This window comes from Macaca thibetana, chromosome 2 (genome assembly GCF_024542745.1).
Source record: "Macaca thibetana thibetana isolate TM-01 chromosome 2, ASM2454274v1, whole genome shotgun sequence".
Lineage (NCBI taxonomy): Eukaryota > Metazoa > Chordata > Mammalia > Primates > Cercopithecidae > Macaca > Macaca thibetana.
The window spans coordinates 108,286,528-108,307,071 of NC_065579.1; the positions used below are offsets into that span (position 1 = coordinate 108,286,528).

At 41.7% G+C, this 20,544-nt stretch overlaps 3 protein-coding genes across 4 annotated transcripts in view; all 3 read right to left on the reverse strand.

Moving 5' to 3' along the window:
• TKT (transketolase) overlaps positions 1 to 56 on the reverse strand; it is a 643,634-nt gene extending 643,578 nt beyond the window's left edge. Inside the window, exon 1 of the mRNA XM_050781088.1 lies at positions 53 to 56. The gene's annotated coding sequence lies outside the window, so the exon portion shown is untranslated. The remainder of the gene's footprint in view (positions 1 to 52) is intronic.
• The window catches only part of ACTR8 (actin related protein 8), a 616,404-nt gene that overhangs the window by 2,769 nt on the left and 593,091 nt on the right, over positions 1 to 20,544 (reverse strand). The window contains exons 2-11 of one of the 2 annotated variants that reach the window (XM_050781087.1): positions 9,771 to 9,926; positions 7,827 to 7,997; positions 6,318 to 6,428; positions 5,871 to 5,975; positions 5,437 to 5,610; positions 4,842 to 4,935; positions 4,176 to 4,308; positions 2,462 to 2,615; positions 1,280 to 1,375; positions 646 to 786 (exon numbers count right to left, since the gene is read on the reverse strand). In XM_050781087.1, the coding sequence (XP_050637044.1) occupies positions 646 to 786; positions 1,280 to 1,375; positions 2,462 to 2,615; positions 4,176 to 4,308; positions 4,842 to 4,935; positions 5,437 to 5,610; positions 5,871 to 5,975; positions 6,318 to 6,428; positions 7,827 to 7,997; positions 9,771 to 9,893 (1,302 nt within the window). In that variant the 5' untranslated portion in view covers positions 9,894 to 9,926. Of the gene's footprint in view, positions 1 to 645; positions 787 to 1,279; positions 1,376 to 2,461; positions 2,616 to 4,175; positions 4,309 to 4,841; positions 4,936 to 5,436; positions 5,611 to 5,870; positions 5,976 to 6,317; positions 6,429 to 7,826; positions 7,998 to 9,770; positions 10,012 to 20,544 lie in introns of those variants that run through there. The other variant, XM_050781086.1, reaches the window with a different exon arrangement.
• SELENOK (selenoprotein K) lies at positions 13,881 to 19,953 on the reverse strand. The gene is made up of 4 exons (XM_050781101.1): positions 19,890 to 19,953; positions 16,447 to 16,537; positions 14,911 to 14,994; positions 13,881 to 13,971 (listed from the first exon to the last, which is right to left on the reverse strand). Exons 1-4 carry the CDS (start codon positions 19,906 to 19,908, stop codon positions 13,881 to 13,883), a joined length of 285 nt encoding a protein of 94 aa, XP_050637058.1. The 5' UTR covers positions 19,909 to 19,953.

Sequence of the window (20,544 nt, forward strand, 5' to 3'; positions counted from 1 at the left end):
TCATCACTGGTTAGATTTTAAAACTGAAAAACCAGTGCAGACAGACTTTATTCCCCGTGCCCTGAGTTTTTAAATGGAGTATTCCAGTGGGATTCATGGGCCATGACTGTTAAGGAATTCTTACTTTCAGATCCTATCAGTCCACCTCATGTTTGCCTCTGGGGAGGAACAAAGACTAGAAAATCTAGTCTCCATCATGAGCTGGTGCTGTTTCATTAGCAGACAAGACCTTTAATTTGTGCGCCTGTACCAGACATCGTATTACGGGGATCCGCTTTCAACAAAGGAATTCAGTTCTTTGGCTATACCATGCATCTTTCACAAAATTAAGTAACAGGTGAGATTTTAATGAAAATACTGCTGAAAAAATATTCAGAAGTAGATAATGTAAGTAAACGATACACACCAAAAGGAAAGTGTCATTAACTTTTAAATGTATGGACTAGCATTCAGAAAATTAATGTTTGCTGAATAGAGAAATCTGTCTTCCAGATTTTAAACTCAGACTTCAGTTGATCTACAATTCTAAAAGCTATATCAGTGTTATGCTGGAAGATAGAACTGATTACAATGGCCTATTAACGCTGGACAAATTTCTCCTTCAGGGACAAAACTCTCTCTTCTCCTACCAGAATTGCTACGGACCTGTTCTTGTTTGCTCTGTGTGGCCAGCAGGTAATGTTCATCGTGAGGATCCTCAGGATCGCCCTGAGATCTGTGCTGCAAAGTCGTCATTTTCTGTCCAACAATTCCAAAAGTTGCTGGGTAGAATAAAGCCATTGGAGCCTGTGCATGGAAGGAAAAGAGTGATCAACAAAAGATACTGCCTCCTGAAAAAAACTGATCCACTAAACATGGTTCTTCTAAAAACAAAACTGGCAGATCAGATTCTCTAAGTTAGACTAGGCAATCTTCTCTTTTGGGAGTGGCATTATTTCTCTGGTGTACCACAGGCCAGAAAACTCACTCATCATCCAACTAGATGGGTGATATGACACCATATGAGAGAAATCTCAAAACAAATATAAAGTACTTCATAATCTACTTCATAATTTCCTAAAAAGAATGCTACCTTTCTCTCTAATTAACAACTCCTCATACAGGGGCTAACGAGAAAGATGTTTTTCTATACCAGTGGCTTAAATGTTGGTTTAGTGGATAATCTACAATCAGTTGACATTCTGATCTCACAATGTTTCCAGCAAGTGCATATTCTCTCAGTGTGACTGAACCTGGATAACTTTCCTTCTACCCACGGAAACAGACACCTATAAGTTACCTGGAGTTTTTCATCTCCTAATCGAAACTGGTAAAGCAGGGCAGGAGAATCAGGATGTCGAATCTGAAACTCATGGTCCTGAAGCCCAGAGATGTCCTGATTCCAGGAAAAGATGCTGTCAGTGAATCAGTAAGAATGCATGTAAACTCTTCAAATTATGCTTCAGCCTCACCATCATCTAAATATCACCTATAAAAAGGACAACCTACAGCTTTGTACCACTCTCACTATAACTTAAAATAGGAATTCAGCTATTACTTTGTTCCTCTATCTAAAATTTCTGGAATTTCTACTGTTTGCATTATTTGTTTTCTCCATTATCAATATACATTAGTACAAACAATGACCCAAATCAATAAGCAAATTCCCTCAGTAACTGGGAAATTTACAGTATTTTTATGTTTCCCTAATTTTTTAAAATTTAGTACCTGAAAAAAGTAAAAACAAGTCTCAAACAAAAAAAGGATACCAATCCATATATAGCAATGATTAAACATTGTTTGCAATATTAAGAAAGTGCTTCAAATTATAACATTTAACAAAATGTCTGTACTTACATATTTACCTACTATCCTCCTTACACCTAAAGGTTTATCTTCACCTTTTATCAAGATGAGACAGAGAAATTTGCTAAACTCTGTTTCCTAAAAAAATCAAACTGTTTTCCAGAGCCTGAGACACACCCTCACTGCTTAGACCTTAGCAAAAAAACCCAAAAAACTTTCACTCCTTAAGGGCTTTCTCCTCAAGGCTTTATCTTGGGTTGAAAAAGGCAGTATAATGCTGATACTTTATTTTTTTATTTATTTTTTTTGAGACGGAGTCTCACTTTGTCGCCCAGGCTGGAGTGCAGTGGCGCAATCTCAGCTTACTGTAAGCTCCGCCTCCCGGGTTCACGCCCTTCTCCTGCCTCAGTCTCCTGAGTAGCTGGGACTACAGGCGCCCGCCACCGCGCCTGGCTAATTTTTTGTATTTTTAGTACAGACGGGGTTTCACCGTGTTAGCCAGGATGGTTTCAATCTCCTGACCTCGTGATCCGCCCACCTTGGCCTCCCAAAGTGCTGGGATTACAGGTGTGAGCCACCGCGCCCAGCCAATGCTGTTACATTTTTAAGTATCTTTTAAATCTCTTAACTTTGTCCTAGAAACAAAAATAATCAGCAATATTGATTCTGCTCCCACCTGATCTAAATGACAAAAAGTTTCTTTAAGGTGTTGCAGAAGAAGACAATCCATTTTATTTGTTAACTGGCATTCTCTGTAAGGGAACCCAGCTCGCTGCATTAGCCAGTAAAAACATCTTGACACATCAGATCCTCCATATGCCAGACAAAGCCTAAAGTTAAGAGAAAAGGGTAGATGATTAATCTGTTGGTTAAGAAGGTGCAAAAGGTGTTTGAAGAAATCCATTAAAGGCTGGGCATGGTGGTTCCTGCCTGTAATCCCAGCACTTTGGGAGGCCACGATGGGCAGATCATTTGAGGCGAGGAGTTCAAGACCAGCTGGCCAATATGGCGAAACCCTATCTCTACTAAAAATACAAAAATTAGCCAGGCATGGTGATGCACACCTGTAATCCCAGCTACGTGGGAGGCTGAGGCACAAGACTTGCTTGAACACGGGAGGCGGAGGTTGCAGTGAGCCAAGAGATCACGCCACTGCACTCCAGCCTGGATGACAGAGTGAGATTCTATCTAAAAAAAACACAAAAAAACAAACAAAAATGTCCATTAAACACAGTGATATATAGCAAGTTTCAAGAAATGTATGTTGAATGGACAGAATGAATGGATGGAAGGGAGAAAAGGAACTTTAGCAAAAACCAGTGGGGGGCACCTAAAGTAGTCATGATGTTTGAAAATGTATCTGAGAAACCCAATACTCACTATTAAATCCAGCTCACTTCCCAGTCAATATGTGTTTATCATATGACAGTTGTTTGGAGGTCTACACTCACTGGCATATAAGGCAACAATGACAATACAAGACAAACTTATGAGAGAACAGTTTAGAGAAAGCTGTCTACTAAGAAGGTTTCTACAATTTGGGAAGACAGCTGCTATATTATTTTATTGGTAGGAAACGTGGGTCCAGCATTTTCTCCACACTTTGAGACCCAGTGGCACTGGATATTCTAACAACAGATGAGCCAAAATAAAATGGATTTTAGAAGGTACTAGAACTTGGGGTGGGAGGCAGCAGATGACCCTTTCTCATGGACAATTTAAGCCCTCTTTTAAAGACTCAAACTGCCTAATGTGGAGGACGGGAAGAATGAAAGCATCCTGAGGGGCAGCAAGAAGCCATCTCTGGAGCACAAAATGCTTCAGAGAGCCCACACCTGCATTACCTGAGTGTGCTCACATATGTCAGGCTTGCCTAAAGAAGGACAAGCTGCAAATCTGGTCCTGATAGTAATTTTCTTTACCTGTCTATCATCATAAAGTTACTCACCCACAGAACACCACTATGACAAAAAAATGCAGATATTCAAAACACTAGCCAGATAGTTCAGATTGAAAAAGCCGATTTTCTCCTACATGACTTGCCGAAATAAAGCTCTGCTATAAGGGTGTGATTAGTAGCTCTGTGCCAAACCACAGCTAAAGACATGAAGCTACCGTTTACATTTCCTCTATGGGAAAGCACATAAAACATACCAGGACTTTCAGGGGCTGCTGATGTAAATCCGTATTAAGAAGTTCCAATGGGAAGGGTAAAATGATTCGTTTTCGCCTTGCTGGAATTTGCACTTCCATAATCTTGCTGGTTTCCTATGCAGACTTTTGAATATATGGTTATCTTATAATTTTTAACCTGTGATTTTTTATTATTTACAGTTGAACAGATTATGAGGGAAGAGGGAACAGGGAATGCCACCTTCCAAGTTCCTCACCGAGTATTCCGATGAGACACCCCATCCTCCACACAGCATACGCTTGTCTTCTGGTCCCCAACGTCTACAATACACGTGCTGCTTAAGCCACTGCCATAGGTGGCACACACAGACTCCTGATGGACCACGATCCCTAGGGGAAAAAAAAAAAAGGCAGAGTAGTGATCAGCTGTAGAGCAGCAAAGATCCCAAAACAGATAATCAACTGAAGTGGGGAGCCTAGGGACTTCTGGGCAGGGTATCTGAGGAACACTGATCCTTTCAGAATAAGCATTTAAATAAGTCGGGCACAGTGGCTCATGCCTGCCATCCCAACACTTTGGGAGGCTGAAGCGGGCGGATCACGAGGTCGGGAGATCGAGACCATCCTGGCTAACACAGTGAAACCCCATCTCTACCAAAAAAATACAAAAAAATAGCCGGGTGTGGTGGCGGGCGCCTGTAGTCCCAGCTAATCAGGAGGCTGAGGCAGGAGAATGGCGTGAATCCGGGAGGCGGAGCTTGCAGTAAGCCGAGATAGCGCCACTGCACTACAGCCTGGGTGACAGAGTGAGACTCCATCTCAAAATAAATAAATAAATAAATAAATCCATAAATTAGATTAACTCTGTCATTAAAGAAAGAAAATTCCATTTAAAATAGGTTTCACTGGGATATCAGACATACCTGAAAAGCCCATCTTCATTAGTATCATATTCACTAGTTCCTTCACATGCTGTTTATTATAGATATCAGGAATTAACAAGATACATCTATAATACTAAAAAGAAGAACAAAGATAAAAGGGTTAACACTCGAGTCTCGTCAGGTCAAATTCACCACTTCTTTTTAGAGAGACTTCCCTTCAAAGGAGTAGCAGCTACGGTTACACACCCAGAATAAAAGCTCAAACCTCTGTATTATCCTATGGGTTTTATAAAGAAATAAAAAATGCTCAAGTGTTTTTTTTCCTTGAAATTATTAAAAACTTGTAAAATGAAAAATAAGACAACTGATGTGTCAGTAAGGTCCAAAGAGAAGACAAAAATAAGCAAGCTTGCTGATTTGAGTAACAGAGACACCAAAGAAACAGAGAAAGAATAAAAGCACTAGAAGGGAATTAACTGAAGAAGAAAAGACATCCTCAAGCCACTAAGATCCTCACCCTGAAGGCCAAGAATGCATCAAGAAGGACACTATATTACAAACAACTCGGTAATGTGTACTTTCATTGACCAAGAATCTTAAAAACAATCCAAATTAACTGAGAATTTTAACTTACCTTTAAATCTTTCAGTGGGATTTCCAAGTATTTTTGTATCGCATGAGACCATATTACTTCAATATCTGCCAGAACAGCTGTAAGAGAGCCCCCAGGGCCTGGATGAATATTTAAGTGACCTCTTCTGATAGGCCAGTGAATATTGTAACAGTCCAGTGGATTAACATACAAGGCCTAGAAAAGGAGGAGGGAGATGAGTACTTTGTTAAAACTTTCCTCTCAAGGTTTTCTGGATTCATATCCAAAAATCTAACTAACGTTTGCTGAATGTGAGAAATGTTGAGAGTGATATAGGAGTCGGTGGGACTATCTGGTACTCAAAGTAGGGTTATAGAGTGCTAGGAAATGACTAGGACTTAGTGGCAACGTAAGTGAATTTTAGGAGGAGGATCAGGTTCCCCTTCTTCCATTCTTAGTGTAAAGAAGTTTCTTACCTCCTCTCCTACTAAATACTCAGGGTGATGAGATGTGTTTGTCCACTTATTTCCCGAACAGTGATCTAAAATTGCAGGTCGCATCTGCTTATTGTAAGAGCGTGCCTGAAAAGAAAAACCATCAGAAAATTATCTCAATTTATTCAAGGCAGGGGCAACATAAGGGTCTCCTTTTCTTTCCTCTCCCACACTAGATACATTGGCAAATTTTAATCACAAATATTTGGCAAAATACATCAACTTGCCTACCCCCACCTCATAGATTATGTGGCTTGCCTAAGCATTTGTAACACTGACTCGGGTATTCTGTAAGTAGTTACGGGGGGTTTTCTTCCTTTATAAGGAACTCCCATCTTGTATTTGCATAGTGATACAGGAAGAACATGTGAATGGTATTATGATACAAATAGTGGTGATAAAAGAATAAATCTGAAGAGTTGATCGAACCTGTTCAGGGGACACAGGAATGCGTCTTGTACCATTGGACATCTTTTTAGACCATATTGCTTGATCCACCATTTTAAGGCCATTTTGTCTTTGTTCATTACTTTCTGGTTTCTGGGGGGAGGAAAATGAAAGATGAGCAGTACAAAGGATTTAATGAGAAGAGAAAGCAATTCAAAAACTACTAATTTAATCCAATCTTTGGAAATGCTCCTTTATCAACAAGTAGCATTTCCTTAATCTTTATCACATGTACTACTCTTAAGAATTCCCTCCAGCCTGGGCAACATGGCAAAACACCATCTCTACAAAAAATACAAGAAATTAGCTGGGTGTGGTGGCACAGGCCTGTGGTCCCAGCTACTTGGGAGACTAAGGCGAGAGGACTGCTTGAGCCCAGGAGGTGGAGGGTGCAATGAGCCGAGGTCACACCACTGCACTCCAGCCTGAAGAACAGAGCAAGACCCTGTCTCAAGACAAGAAAAAAAGAATTCCCAGGAATCTTTTATAAGTCAAAAGCAGCCCTCGCTATAAAACAACTATATGCTAAATTTTCAAGTGATTTTTCATAAAATTTCTCACAGCACTAATCAAAGCATACCTACTTCATGTTTACAAAGTATTTCAGAAACTCTTCCATACAATTATATGATTCTTATGTTTATAATTTTGACAATGTCACATTCCTTCATATGTTGATCAGCAAGTGTTCTCATTATAGTATAAAGAAAATGTCCATAAATATCTTTACAGAAATGTTTTTTGATTTTTATTTCTTAAACGTATTTCCTAAAGTAGAATTACAAGATCCAAAGATAAATAATGAAGTATAGACTCTTATATCAGCAAGTTATATTTAAACTTACAACTGAACTTACATAGGGTCTGCTAGTTACACTAAAAAATGGAACCCTAAGGCCTACTATCAGAATTAAAGAAACTTTACATTCCCAAAACTATCCTTGACTTAAAACTTCAAAGTAAAATGTGGATTATGATGTAACATATAGATTTATCACTGATCACAAAGAATTTTCCTGATAATCACCATCTGTAACATAGGATAAAGTTGATTCTTACTGCAAGAAAAATTTTTTTTTGCCTTGAAATTATGGTTAATCTAAGACCATAAGTGCTTATTGTAACAATCTAATTTGCTAATGGATTGAAATAGTATCTCTTTCAGATACTTACAGTTTAAATATGGCTTAACCACTAAGTTTAAGCCTGTTAACAAGGACCTGAAGGTATCACTTTAAGTGAGTGATGATTCTGTGTCTTCCATTATAGAACACCTTCATCAACACTCAATTCACCCTGAAAGACTTACTTTTGTTGTAACTAATTCTTTATATCTCAAGTCACTAGCTCTGATGAAAAATGAGTGACATTATTATTTTAAAACACAGCAAAGCTATGAAGACATTTCTTTAAGATTCTGATGTACTTAAGTGTCTACGCCCTCCCAGGGAAACAGCCTTAGGCTTTCTCTCCAGGTCATTTTTGACTTACATTTAGTCCCTCCCTTAGAAGCCAACTGTCCTTGTATAGGGGTTGCCCTTGTTGTTTGTGTCTTCGCGCAATGACATGAGGAATGCTGGCAGGAAGAGTGTCTGTGGCTCGACCAATCCTTAAAGTTGTTGAACCTGGATGTATGACAATGATGAAGTTGCTCTGGATTTGCTGCAGATATAAAACATAGATGTGTGACCTTCATAAATAATATGCCGGTAACAAAGTTAAACAACATACACATAACAAGCTAAACTAAGAAGCTGACTCAAAGGTATCAAAATAATTCAGTAAACAGAGTTCTTTGAGAAGTATCCAATTACTGCTCTCTACCTAAACACAAACTTATTATGTTCCCTTGACGTGAGTCATAGTACATAGCTTGACAAATATTTGTTTAAATGAATGAAACAAAAATTATCCACGACAAATTAACATACAGTTCCTGAGCATTTATGTGACTGAAGAAACATTGCTACAGAATCCGGGCCCAGGCTCTGAATTCACAGATCTGTCTGCAAATTCAGACTGCCACTTCCTTGCTCTGAATGAAGTTCCCACAGTTCACCAGTTACTGTGAGGATTAAATGAGTTATACGTGTAACTCAGAGCTGGGCCACCGGAAGCATTCGAGGAATGTTGACTTTTACTATAGTAAAGCCTTTCAACGTGATCCACTGCCTTCACAAGAAGTCAGACTCTGTGGCTTACATGACCCTCATGATATGGCCCCCGCTATGATCTCCAGTCCCCTTCCTTAACTCCAGACACCCTAATCTACCGCTGGGCCTCCAACACTTCACATCCTCTGTTGGCACAAGTCTCTTCCACACTGTTCTTCTTTCCTGAGATTCCCTCCTCCCTCTGGTTAGCTCCTAATCACCTTCAGGACTCTAAACAGATGTCACCTCACCTCCTTTGAAGAAACCCTCCCTGACTGTCGGGGATGGAGGAGGTACTTGCTTGAGTGCCCAATACTGCGCTCTGCACAAGCCCATTCCATGCCATGCTCTGATACCTGCTGTCCTATCTCCAAGTGTGAGCTCTCCCCTCCTAATCACCCCCACCCAGAGTAGGAGAATCCTAGAGGGAAGCATCTGACAAGGCCCTTACAGACCATCCAGTCAGCCTTCTCAACTAGCTGGATGGAGAAACCAGGCCTGTCCAACAGTAATGGCCACTCTGGGCTTGCCGTGTGCCAGGCACTGTCATAGTAGTGATAGCTAACTAGTAGCTGCCCTATGTGAGCACTTATGTGAATTGTACACTGCCTGTGCCCGTTTTCCTACGTGAATGCTGTTTTAGTTACTGATCAGTAAGGTTTTGTGTGCGTGCATACGTCTGAGGTCCTTTGCCAGGCATGCTACTGCAAATAATTTTTTCTGGTTAGTTTGGTCTAATCGTGTTGTTTTTGATACACAAGCTCTTAATATATATTTAGACAAATGTCCACCATTTCCTTGCTTGAAATGACTTCCATTATCTGAGATTTCTTAACAAAGGAAAAAGCCTGGACGCCGAACTATCTCTTAACAAGTACAGGCTGACGCTCCCAGTGAGTCAGCCTGGTGCTAAACTCTATCTGCCACCATTTAACCCTCACGGCAACCTGCAGGCGGCTGGTATCACCGTGGTCGTTTTATGGTCGGGAAGCTGAGGCCACAGCCCGGGCCGCAGGGCACACAGCCAGCCGGTAGGGCGTGCGGGGGGACGCAGCGCTGTCCCTGCGGGGGCTCCGCCTGGCTCCTGGCGCTCCGCGCCTCCTAGCCCTCCGCGTCCCGGCGCGCCACGACCCGGAAAGGAACGACCACTTCCGCACTCCCCACCAGGGGTTGGGCCTGCAGGGAGAACTCGAAGCCTCCAGCCGCCTCCCGCCCCCTGCCCGGCAGCGGAGGACCCAAGTAAGGGTAAAGAGTTCTAACCCAGACCGGTCCCGAGCCGCACCTCCTGCAGCGACTCCGGCACCAGCGCGGGCACGATGGGCCGCTTCACGCCCCGCTGCTCCTTCTCCTTCTCTCCGCCCTTCTCCTTCCCGTTCTCCGCGTCACCCTTCTCAGCCTGGGTCATCGTGGCCGCCAACACCCACCAACCTCTCGCTTCAGCTCCGCAGCCACGACTGCCGGGACAGAAGGGCCATCGCGCAGGCGCACGGCCGGGTGCCCACAGTCAAGATGGCCGCCGCGGAGTCGTCCCAGAGGGCCCCGGAAAGGCGAGGGCGGGGCTGCCCGGCGCTGGGGCTGGGGGCGGGGTGTCCTTGTGGATTGACTGGGTGGGGTGTTTCTGTGATTAGTCCTGACTCTGTAGGGTGCGAGCAACATAGTACACGTAGCTTTTTGAGCGCCTAGTGGGGGTCGGCTGATAACCCGCAACTTATTTCGTCCTCACAGACGTCTCTTCTCCTGGATTCCCAGATACTGTATGTACTCTTAATTTTTCTCATATGTCCTCATGTTCAGTCCAGCCTCTAATGTTGGGGTTAGGTCTTTTCTAGACACACTCCTTGGGTGACTATCCAGTTTCCTGGCTTTCACAATGAATACGACTCCCAAATATATATATATCCAGGCTGAACCTCTCACAGAGATTCGGATTGATAACCAGTGCCTACTTGGTCTCTCCATCTGGATTGCCTACAAGGCACTGCAAACTTAAATATGTTCAAAATGTAACTCTTGATTCCCTCCCCTCTCACTTTCACCATATCAGTAAATGTCATTTTGATTCTTCACTTGTCAACAGCTTCTACATCCAATCCATCAGTAAATCCTGCAGTCTCTAAAATAGATCTTGAATTCATCCACTTCTCCATGCCCGCGCCACTACCTAGCCCAAGCCACTTTCATCTCACCTGGATGACAACATCAGCCTCTTAACTCGAATTCCTTGTCCTGTCCCCCTATATCTGTTCTTATATAGTTGCCCACGTGTTGTTTTAAAATATGTAGTTAATACTATGTACCCAGCACTCCACTAAGACTTATCTCAAAAATTAGATGTCACTCATGCTTTAAACTCTAATGGTTTCCCTTTGCTCAAGGAACAGAATCTAAACAAACCACCACCTAAAGACCATATCTAGTTATTGCTGTGTTTCTAATTTCACCTCACACCACTCTCCCCATTCCTTGGCATTTCCAGCTACACTTGTTTTATCTTTCTCAGACACGCCAAGCCCTTCCCGTCATCGGGCTGTTGCACTTGCTGTTCATTTTGCCTTGGATGCTCTTCCCTCAGCTGTCTCATTCTCGCGTCTGAACTCAAATGTCACCTCAGGCCTTCTGCAGTTATCCTCTCACCATCCTATGCCCTTTGAAGCATGAAGCATTAGTCTGTAATTATCATGCCTGCTCACTTACTGTCTTCCACACTAGAATGTAAGCTCCGTGAGACTTTGCCAGTTATCTTCAGTACATGGTAGGTGCCCAATAAGCATGTGATGACTAAATACTAAATAAAGAACTCTTTGGTAAAAATGTAATCCATTTTACAGGTGAGTGAAGTGGGATAAAATGGCATAACTCACTCAAGATCATAAGCTATTGAGTAGCAAAGATAAGAGTTAAGCACAAGTACTCAAGAACCTGTGTTTTACACTCTCTCTGAAGTGCAAAGAACACCTGAATGTCAAATGCAGCCAGGACTCTAGGATAAGACCCGAGAAACAAGTCCTGCAGCAGCAGTGCTAGGAGATAGAAGAGGACCATGGTTCGCATGCTCAGGAAAAGCCATCAGTAACAACAATCAGCCACCTACTGAGACTCTGCCATGGTCTCCCCACTATAAAGTGGAGGTTTAATAATGCCTCTACCATTCACTGGCAATACAATCTAGGAAGCTGCAAAACTTTACTGAACCCTTGCATGTGTCTGTATAATGAAAATGTCATTATACATTTACCTCACTTTGCATATATGTATACATTATATGTATCCCTCACTTTGTCAGAATTTAAAATGTGTAAAAATTTACAGGCTGGGCATTGTGGCTCACACGTGTAATCCCAGCATTTAGGGAGGCCATAGCGGGAGATCACTTGAGCCCAAAAGGTCAAGGCTGCGGTGAGCAGCCACTGTACTCCACTGGATAAGACTGAGACCTTGTCTCAAAAAAAAAAAAAAAAAAGGCTGGGCACGGTGGCTCGAGCCTGTAATCCCAGCACTTTGGGAGGCCGAGATGGGTGGATCACGAGGTCAGGAGATTGAGACCATCCTGGCTAACACAGTGAAACCCCATCTCTACTAAAAAAATACAAAAAAACTAGCAGGGCGAGGTGGCGGGTGCCTGTAGTCCCAGCTACTCGGGAGGCTAAGGCAGGAGAATGGCATGAACCCGGGAGGCGGAGCTTGCAGTGAGCTGAGATCCGGCCACTGCACTCCAGCCTGGGCGACAGAGCGAGACTCTGTCTCAAAAAAAAAAAAAACAAAAAAAACAAAAACTGACACATAATTGAAGTGGCCAGCAAACTGTTATCCTTATCCTGAAAGCTGCATTGTAATTGCTTCTTTATCCTGAACACTGGTATCTTATGCCACAACATCCCATTTCCTGACAAACAGGGTTGAATAAATGCTGATAAATCAATATAAAAAAGGCTTTCACCTGAACACTTGGTTTCAAAGCCTATTAAACACTAGAAGTAGAGTTATCTGTATTCATTTTTCCAATAAATATTTATTTCCAGTAAGTACTACATGACTATCTTACATGTAGTCACTATTCAAAGGACTGGGGTAAAGACAACAAAATTCCTAGTCTCAGAGCTTCCACTCTAGTGAAAGCATGTAAGTTATCAATATGCAGATGGATTTTAAAGCCAGTAGGCAGTATATTGAGCAACGCTATAGAGTGTAAATTTGGCAAGATAGCATGGAAGCCCATTTTATTTATTTATTTATTTTGTTTGAGATAGGGTCTCACTCTGTCGCCTAGGCAGGAGTACAGTGGCGTGCTCACAGCAACCTCCACCTGCCGGGTTGAAGCGATTCTCCTGCCTCTGCCTCCTGAGTAGCAGGGATTATAGGTGCACACTACCACACCTGGCTAATTTTTGTTATTTTAGGTTTCGTCATGTTGCAGGCTGGTCTCGAACTCCTGAACTCTGGTGATCCGCCCACCTCAGCCTCCCAAAGTGCTGGGATTACAGGCGTGAGCCACCGCGCCAGGCCGAAGTCCATGATTTTAAAGACTATTTAATAAATTTCTATTTTGTAGCTCAGTTTTGTTAGCTATGGCTTTATAAATACCCTGATAATTATATTTGGTAGCAAATCAGACACAATGTATTAAAGATTGATGAGACAAATATATTAAAGATAAAGATTAATTCAAGAGCACAGATATGATATGCATACTACTGAAATAAATAGTGTGATTTATAAATGAGAAAAAGTTAACAATGAACAGTATTTCAGAAGTTGAAAAGGTGACACTAACAGTGCTAAATACACAGGCTTTTATTTATTTTCTTCAGATTGTTTTTTCGTGAATATAAAGATGAGGAGTCCACTCTGCAACCTAAAAATATTTACTTATTAAAACTATATTAATACTTTAATAAACTATACAAAAAGGTCATGAGACAAACATCTGCATTTATGGAACTGCATGTCAGTCAGGCCAGTTCCCTGTAGAGGGAATTCCTAGCATGACCTCATTCATCTGTGAGGACACAGAGCAGTCCTTGTTTAGACAGACACATTCATCTACGGCTCAGCATGGTCGGCCTTCCACTTCTTGATGGTTTCCTTCTGCTGTGAATGTGCATGTCCAGTTGTCTGCTTCTTAGAGCAGACATTTACCTGAAAATGTTACAATAATTAGTTACTGGTTATTAATTTGGATCTGTGTGAAAAGCCCAACCTATTACATGTTATAAAACCTTTCTCAAAAGACATTTTGATAATAAGGCCAGTGAATTTTTCAAGGGTTAAGATAACAAATATATTTCCAAATAATGTCTGAATAATTATAAGCTGTTGGGCAACTTCTTAAAGAAAACATTACTACAGAAGCATTTTCAAAACAAAATCCTACAAAAGAATTTCAGATCTGAAGTTACCTTCCTCATCCACCCGCCATTGGAGGAGGACTAGGGCCACGCAGATGATTGATTCTACCCATTCTTCGGGGAGGGTTTCCCGGTGGCCTAATAAAACAAAAAGTTAGTATCTACTGTTTGATAGACACAACTTTGTCTCCTTTTAAAAGCACTCAACTAGACCCTTTTCTTTTTCAGCACCCGCATGATCCTAAAACACAATTTAAAATAGAAACTACCATTTTAGGTCAGGAGGCAAAAATAAAACACTTAAAGGGACCAGATACATAATGCACACAAGGAACTGAGTCAAGAAAGGATTGTGATGAACTGAACAGCACCTCCAGTAATGCCCCAGTGAAACCCAGCTCCAGCTGATTTTTGCCAGGTAAAAACATAAGCCTAGCCCAGTGCTAGTTGATCTTGATCTTTAAGGCTTTTTTTTTTATTTAGAGACGGAGTCCCACTCTGTCTCCAGGCTGGAGTGCAGTGGCACAATCTCAGCTCACTGCAACCTCCACCTCCTGGGTTCAAGCAATTCTCCTGCATCAGCCTCCTGAGTATCTGGGACTACAGGCGCACACCACCACACCCAGCTAATTTTTGTATTTCAGTAGAGACGGGGTTTCACCATGTTGGTCAGGATGGTCTCTATCTCTTGACCTCATGATCTACCCGCCTCGACCTCCCAAAGTGCTGGGATTACAGGCGTGAGCCACCGGCGCCTGGCGGTCTTCTAAGTTTTTAATTAGCAACTGGAAATCAGGATGTTAAAAAGAAATCTTTAGATTTTAATGTTGGTCATCAGTTTTCATCCTCTAATTTAGACTTTTCCCATGGGATATTTGATGTATATTTTAGTTTTGTCAGATTAACTCTGATTATTATCAAATCAGAGGCAATTTGACTTTTACAGTAATGCATTAATTTTCTAAAACAGGATTTAAACTCTTAATTTCCACAAATCTAACTCTATCTACCTAAAATATCTAATTTAATTAAGATATACAAAGAGATAAAAAGAACTATCAATTTAAAAAGCTGTACCCTCTTCCATCATCATATCTGGAATCAGATGAGTTTCCATAGCTTCTTCTTTTTTTCACATCTTGCTGAAGCAGAGTTTTGAAACTGAAACAAGGGGCAGAAAACAACAAAGGTATCACTTTTGACAACATTCTAAAATATATTTCCATGGTTTTTAACTCTCATCTCTGTGAGAGGATTACTAAACCCACTTAGGTCCTAACCCACATTTCTTGCAGCCAGCTGGACAACACCATTGAACTTAAGCATGTGTCTAAACTGAATGCACCATGTTGTGCACCAAATCCACCCTTCCTTGTATTTCTTATTTGCTAGTAACTCCCCTAGACAGAGCATGAAACCAGAGTCATCCCTGACCTCCACTTTAAATCAGCCATCGGGTTTTTACAGTGTCTCATGTTCATTTCCCCTGCAAAAGTCTACCTAACATCTTGGGGAAGAAGGGGCCAAGGGTGGTGTGGCAAAGGCACAGGGCTTCTGGGAATCCATTTAAATGGAATTTTTAAAAATGATTCGTAAAATTATATGGAAGGATTTAACTGAGTTTATAAAGTGCTTTTATAAACAACATGGAGTAGGTGAAATTTGTAAAAGAGTAAGTTTTGGATTGGGTAACTTAGGGCCTCTCTTGTGCCCTGTTGTATTTTTCTATGGAACCATCTCTTCCATTTTACATTCTACACCATCTAATTTATGCTATATACAGCCATAAAATTTAACTTCCGAGACCACGGCTAAGATCAAATTAAGCATAAAGACCACGGCCTGATACTCAAACTTCTTCATCCTTCATGTGGTTTCCTTTACCTGGGATAACTTCCTCTGATGGTCACCTCCCACAGTCATGCCCACCCTTGCAATATGAAGATATTTACTGACAGTAAAGTCAATGAAAAAAGAGTCTGTCTCCCATATCTTTCCATCCCTACAGTTCTCTGATCATGAGACACTCAAATATATATGTTCAAATTTAGGAATAGGTAAGACTTCTTAATTGTTGATGAACAATTCTAACAAACAGCATGTAAAAGACCAAAACATGCATTTATCTAGTAACCGCTTACAATTATGAAGACATTTAAACTTTTGTCTCCTTTACCAATTCTAGCCCTTCATTATAAAAAACCTCACTAGTTTGGATTTTTTTTTAAAAAAAGGATATAAAACCCTTTATTTACCTGTTATATAATATGGAATGAATGTTGCACGCACACACAAAAAAACAAGAATAGTAGAGAGAAAGTGAGGCCCAGTCATTTAGCATTAGAATGGACAGACCCAGCCATAGGTCGAAGTAGTTACCACCAAGGTTAAGACGTGGTCAAGTTTACCAATCCAATTAACATATACTCATAAGATGTCTGGTGGTAGCAGCTTTATTACTAAAGTCCATTTCCCTGTGTAAATCTATTTTTAAAATTGCAATAGATAACTGTTTTAGGAAAACTGAGCTTATTTAAGATACCTAACATAATGCACACAATGGACTCCTGTCAACTTAAATATCAGGGCAATTAAAAGCACTTCTATACTTACAACAAAACCACAAACTCAGCTATTCCCCAGAAGAAATCTGTTATCAAAGATAATCTCCATGGAGACTGACTCCGGCTGTCCAACACTTGTCCTACAGACAAGAATTAAAGAAACTTTAGTGAGTGCTACAAATCCCTAACCCAAGAGGCATCACGTTTAGTTAGGTAACAATGACTGACTTGGGTTTCAACTTGCCCACTGGTCCAAATGGCCAACACCAGAAGAAATCTGTGAGCATCATTCCAAGGAAATGTTGGGAGGAGTAATGTTCCATTATCTAGGGACATTCCTCTAGTATGTCAAAAGTCTACTACAGTTTATAAACTTGGTGGGTGACTTCATTCTATTCAACTACTTTCTTTCTATAAATATATAACAAAGGCTGGGCACGGTGGCTCATGCCTGTAATCTCAGCACTTTGGGAGGCCAAGGCAGGCAGATCACGAGGTCAGGAGATTGAGACCATCCTGGCTAACACAGTGAAACCTCGTCTCTACTAAAAACTATAAAAAATTAGCTGGGCATGGTGGCACACACCTGTAGTCCCAGTTACTCAGGAGGCTGAGGCAGAAGAATTGCTCAAACCCGGGAGGCAGAGGTTGCAGTGAGCCCAGATTGCGCCACTGCACCCCAGCCTGGGCGACAGAGCGAGACTTGTCTCAAAAAAAACACAAAAATTGTTTTACATATATATGTGTGTGTGTATATATGTATATGTATACATATATAACATATTTTATATAAAACAATATATATTAAATATGAAACAAACACTTATCATGGTTTAAAAATGTAACAATGGTTACCAATCATTAACCATTTTAAAGAGTACAGTTCTGTGATATTAAGTACATTCTACATTGATGTACAACCATCATCACCATCCACCTCTAGAACTTTTTCATCTTCTCCAGCTGAAACTCTATACCCATTAAACCCCGATTCCCATTACCTTCTCCACCCAGCTCCTGGCAACCACCATTCTACTTTCTGTCCCTACAAATTTGACTCCTCTAGGAACCTCATAAAAGAAGAATCATACAATTTCTGTCCTTTAGTGACCAGCTTTTCACTTGGCATGTCTTCAAATTTCATCCATGTTGCAGCATGTGTCAAAATCTCCTTCCTGAAGGTTGAATAATATATCCTTGTATGTATATACTACATTTCGTTTACCCACTCATATCTGTCGATGGACACTTGAGTTGCTTCAACCTTCTGACTACTGTGAATAATGCTGCTATCAACATGGGTGTAAAAATACCTGTTTATTCAAGTACTTTGAAGAAACATATGGGACAGGTGAATATAAAGGAATGCTCACACCACTTCCATATTCCTAAACGTGTTGAGTATTTTCATTTACAAAGTCTCTTGCCTGTATAAAAAGATTGCTTATTCATACTCTTACAAGGCTTTGGAATCAATTATTTTTATATAATTCTTATAAAGAGTGTATGCTCTAAGTAGTAAAGAGAATTTGTCTTGTTCTTCATTAAAATAACTACTGTTTTCTATAATTGCATACTCTTGATTCTAATAAACTCTCGTTTTATCTTAAGCAAAACTGGATCTATTTTTCAAACCACTTTAATACAAGCTATAACATAATTTGGTACACTATCATTTCAGCCTTGCAAATCAAGATGTCAGAATATTTGGGGGGAAGAATAACTGTCAACTACCTCTCCTTTCCATTATCCCAAGAGTTAACCCCAATCACCTCTACCCACTCCACGAGGGTTTACTTTTATCTTCTTGACCAGCTTAATTTCAGATATCCACTTGGATCTAAGCTCTCACTGTGCTACTGAGAGCAAGGGGCTACAAAACTTTAGAGGATGGATGACAGGCTTAGTTCTCTGCCTCTTACTAGCTCTGCTTCGTTGGCTGATGTGACATTTTCTTTCTCCAACAAAAAGTATTCCAGGGCTAGCCATCACATAAGATTGTTGAGAGGGGAAAAAAAAAAAGTCATCTGACAGTAAGAGAAAGATTTTGTCCATTAAGTGCTGATAATACAGTCCTAAGAAGGTGGATCTAATTGGAACCTGTCATTTCTTCCTCTGTGACTCAATCTTGCTTTTCCACTTTCCCTTTCTGAAGGCAGAATGTCCCTTCCACCAATATCCCCAGAGAGAAGTAAGGTGTTTGAATGCAGTTGCGTTTCTCAACTCTTAAAGTGCGATAAAGGGTCCTAATCGGCTACTTATGTGGACCAAATAAAATAATGCGAACACAGTAAGACACAACAAATACAAGGAATTATTCAATGATTCATACAAAAGCTTCCAGCCTTAAGCTTATATCACAAAGGCTAGGAAACAGGCTATAAAACAGACTAAAGTCTGAAAGCGCCCAAAACTAAGATGGAATTTTGATGCTTTTCTGTAGTGTCCATCAATCTACTTATTTCAAAGATTTTTAAGTGGGAGATGAGGAAGGGAGATTTTGAAAAGTCAAGAAATGCAAAAGTGCACTCGGCCAGAAGGCTTCTCATCGACTACCTTACTCGTCTGTGGAGAAAAACAGATGACTCAAATAGAATCAAGACCTAGTTCCAGTGATCCACAACTCCTTGTTAAGGCTGCACCAAAAAATTTCACCTGAGTCAAACAGGTGGGCAGGCAGCTCTAGCATTGATCTGACACAGTCATGTCCTTCCTTTTCGGTCATCTTCTTTGTGAGGTCGCAGAATTAAGTCTCTCGGATTCTCCATTCCGGAAATAATTAACTTGCTCCTAGGGGAAAATAGTACTTCTTCCCGTGCCCCTTGAAATTCGAGCAAAACGTTCCATGTATGACTAGCTACCCTCTCCTGGGGAAAAAGCCGATGCAAAGCTTTCATATAATTATCATCCTAGGTCGGCTCGGTCTTTTTACACGTTGTAGAAAGAGGCAGCAAAGTAGATAACAAGGACATTGACGCCAGCCTACCTGGGTTCGAATCCCGACTCAGCCATTAACTGTTACCTCTGTGATCTTGGGCAAGCTATTTAATCTATCTGCGCCTCAGAGTTTCCACCCGTAAAACAGGATTCAATGTGACGATAAGCAAATAACTGAAACAGTGCCCAGGGCACAAGCGCTACGTGTACAGCATCGACGTCCTTGTCCTCACTAGTTTTAAGGATACCGACACCCGAGAGGAAAGACCACCCTCGCAAATCCACAATCAAGCGCTTGCTATACTAAGGCGAGGTTGCAGGGCTCCCAATACTCAGCGTGAGGCCGGCGGGACCTCGGCCCCCGACTGCCGGCTCGGACACCATCTGCTGAGGCGCCACAAGCCGGGGCGACTTCGCGCCCAGCTCCGCCCGGCCGCGGAGCGCTAAGCCTGGGGAAGCCGCACCGGGTCCAACACTCAGCGAGCGACGATGAAAGGAACCTGGGGTCCGATCTTACAAGTCACGGGTCGAAGCCACAGTCCGCTCTCAACTTACCGTTCGAGATGTAAACCATCTTCTCCCACTACCCGGCTTCAGATCGACCGGGCGCCTGGCCCCTCTCGGCCTCTGTATCTCCCTCTGCCCCCCGCCCTTCGAGCGTCACAGGACGCGATTAGACAAAATGATGACGAGGCCTAAGGTAGGCAGAGCCCATTGGCTGCTGAGAGAGACGCGCCCCCGATGGGCGTTTTTGCGTCCTCACACCGGCGACTTCCGGTTAGGCGAGGCCGGCTGAGCGGACAACCGGATATGACGTTAAGGACTGCCCTGTAAGCCCTCGGTTTCCAGTCCTCTATCCAACTTGATCGCGCGGAGTTGGTTTGCACTGCCCAGGGAGGGGAAGATATTTTCTCGTTGATTGATAGGCTCCAGGTCGGGGTAGGAGAGGCTGTCCTGTATGAAGTGGCTTGAAGGGCCGCTGACAGGAGGAAATGCTTCCGAATTTTCCAAACGTGTTGAGGTTTGAGGGTGCTGAGCTTGTGAGATTTGGTAGGAGGGTGCTGACTACACGTTAAGGAATTTTATTGTCACGCCTTTGGGAATATACTGCCAGGCTCCTCCTAGATATATTCATTCTCTTTCAAATAAACATCTCTACCTTTGTTCACCAGAAACTGAGTTTTTCTTAGCCTTTTGAGGGGCAACTGGA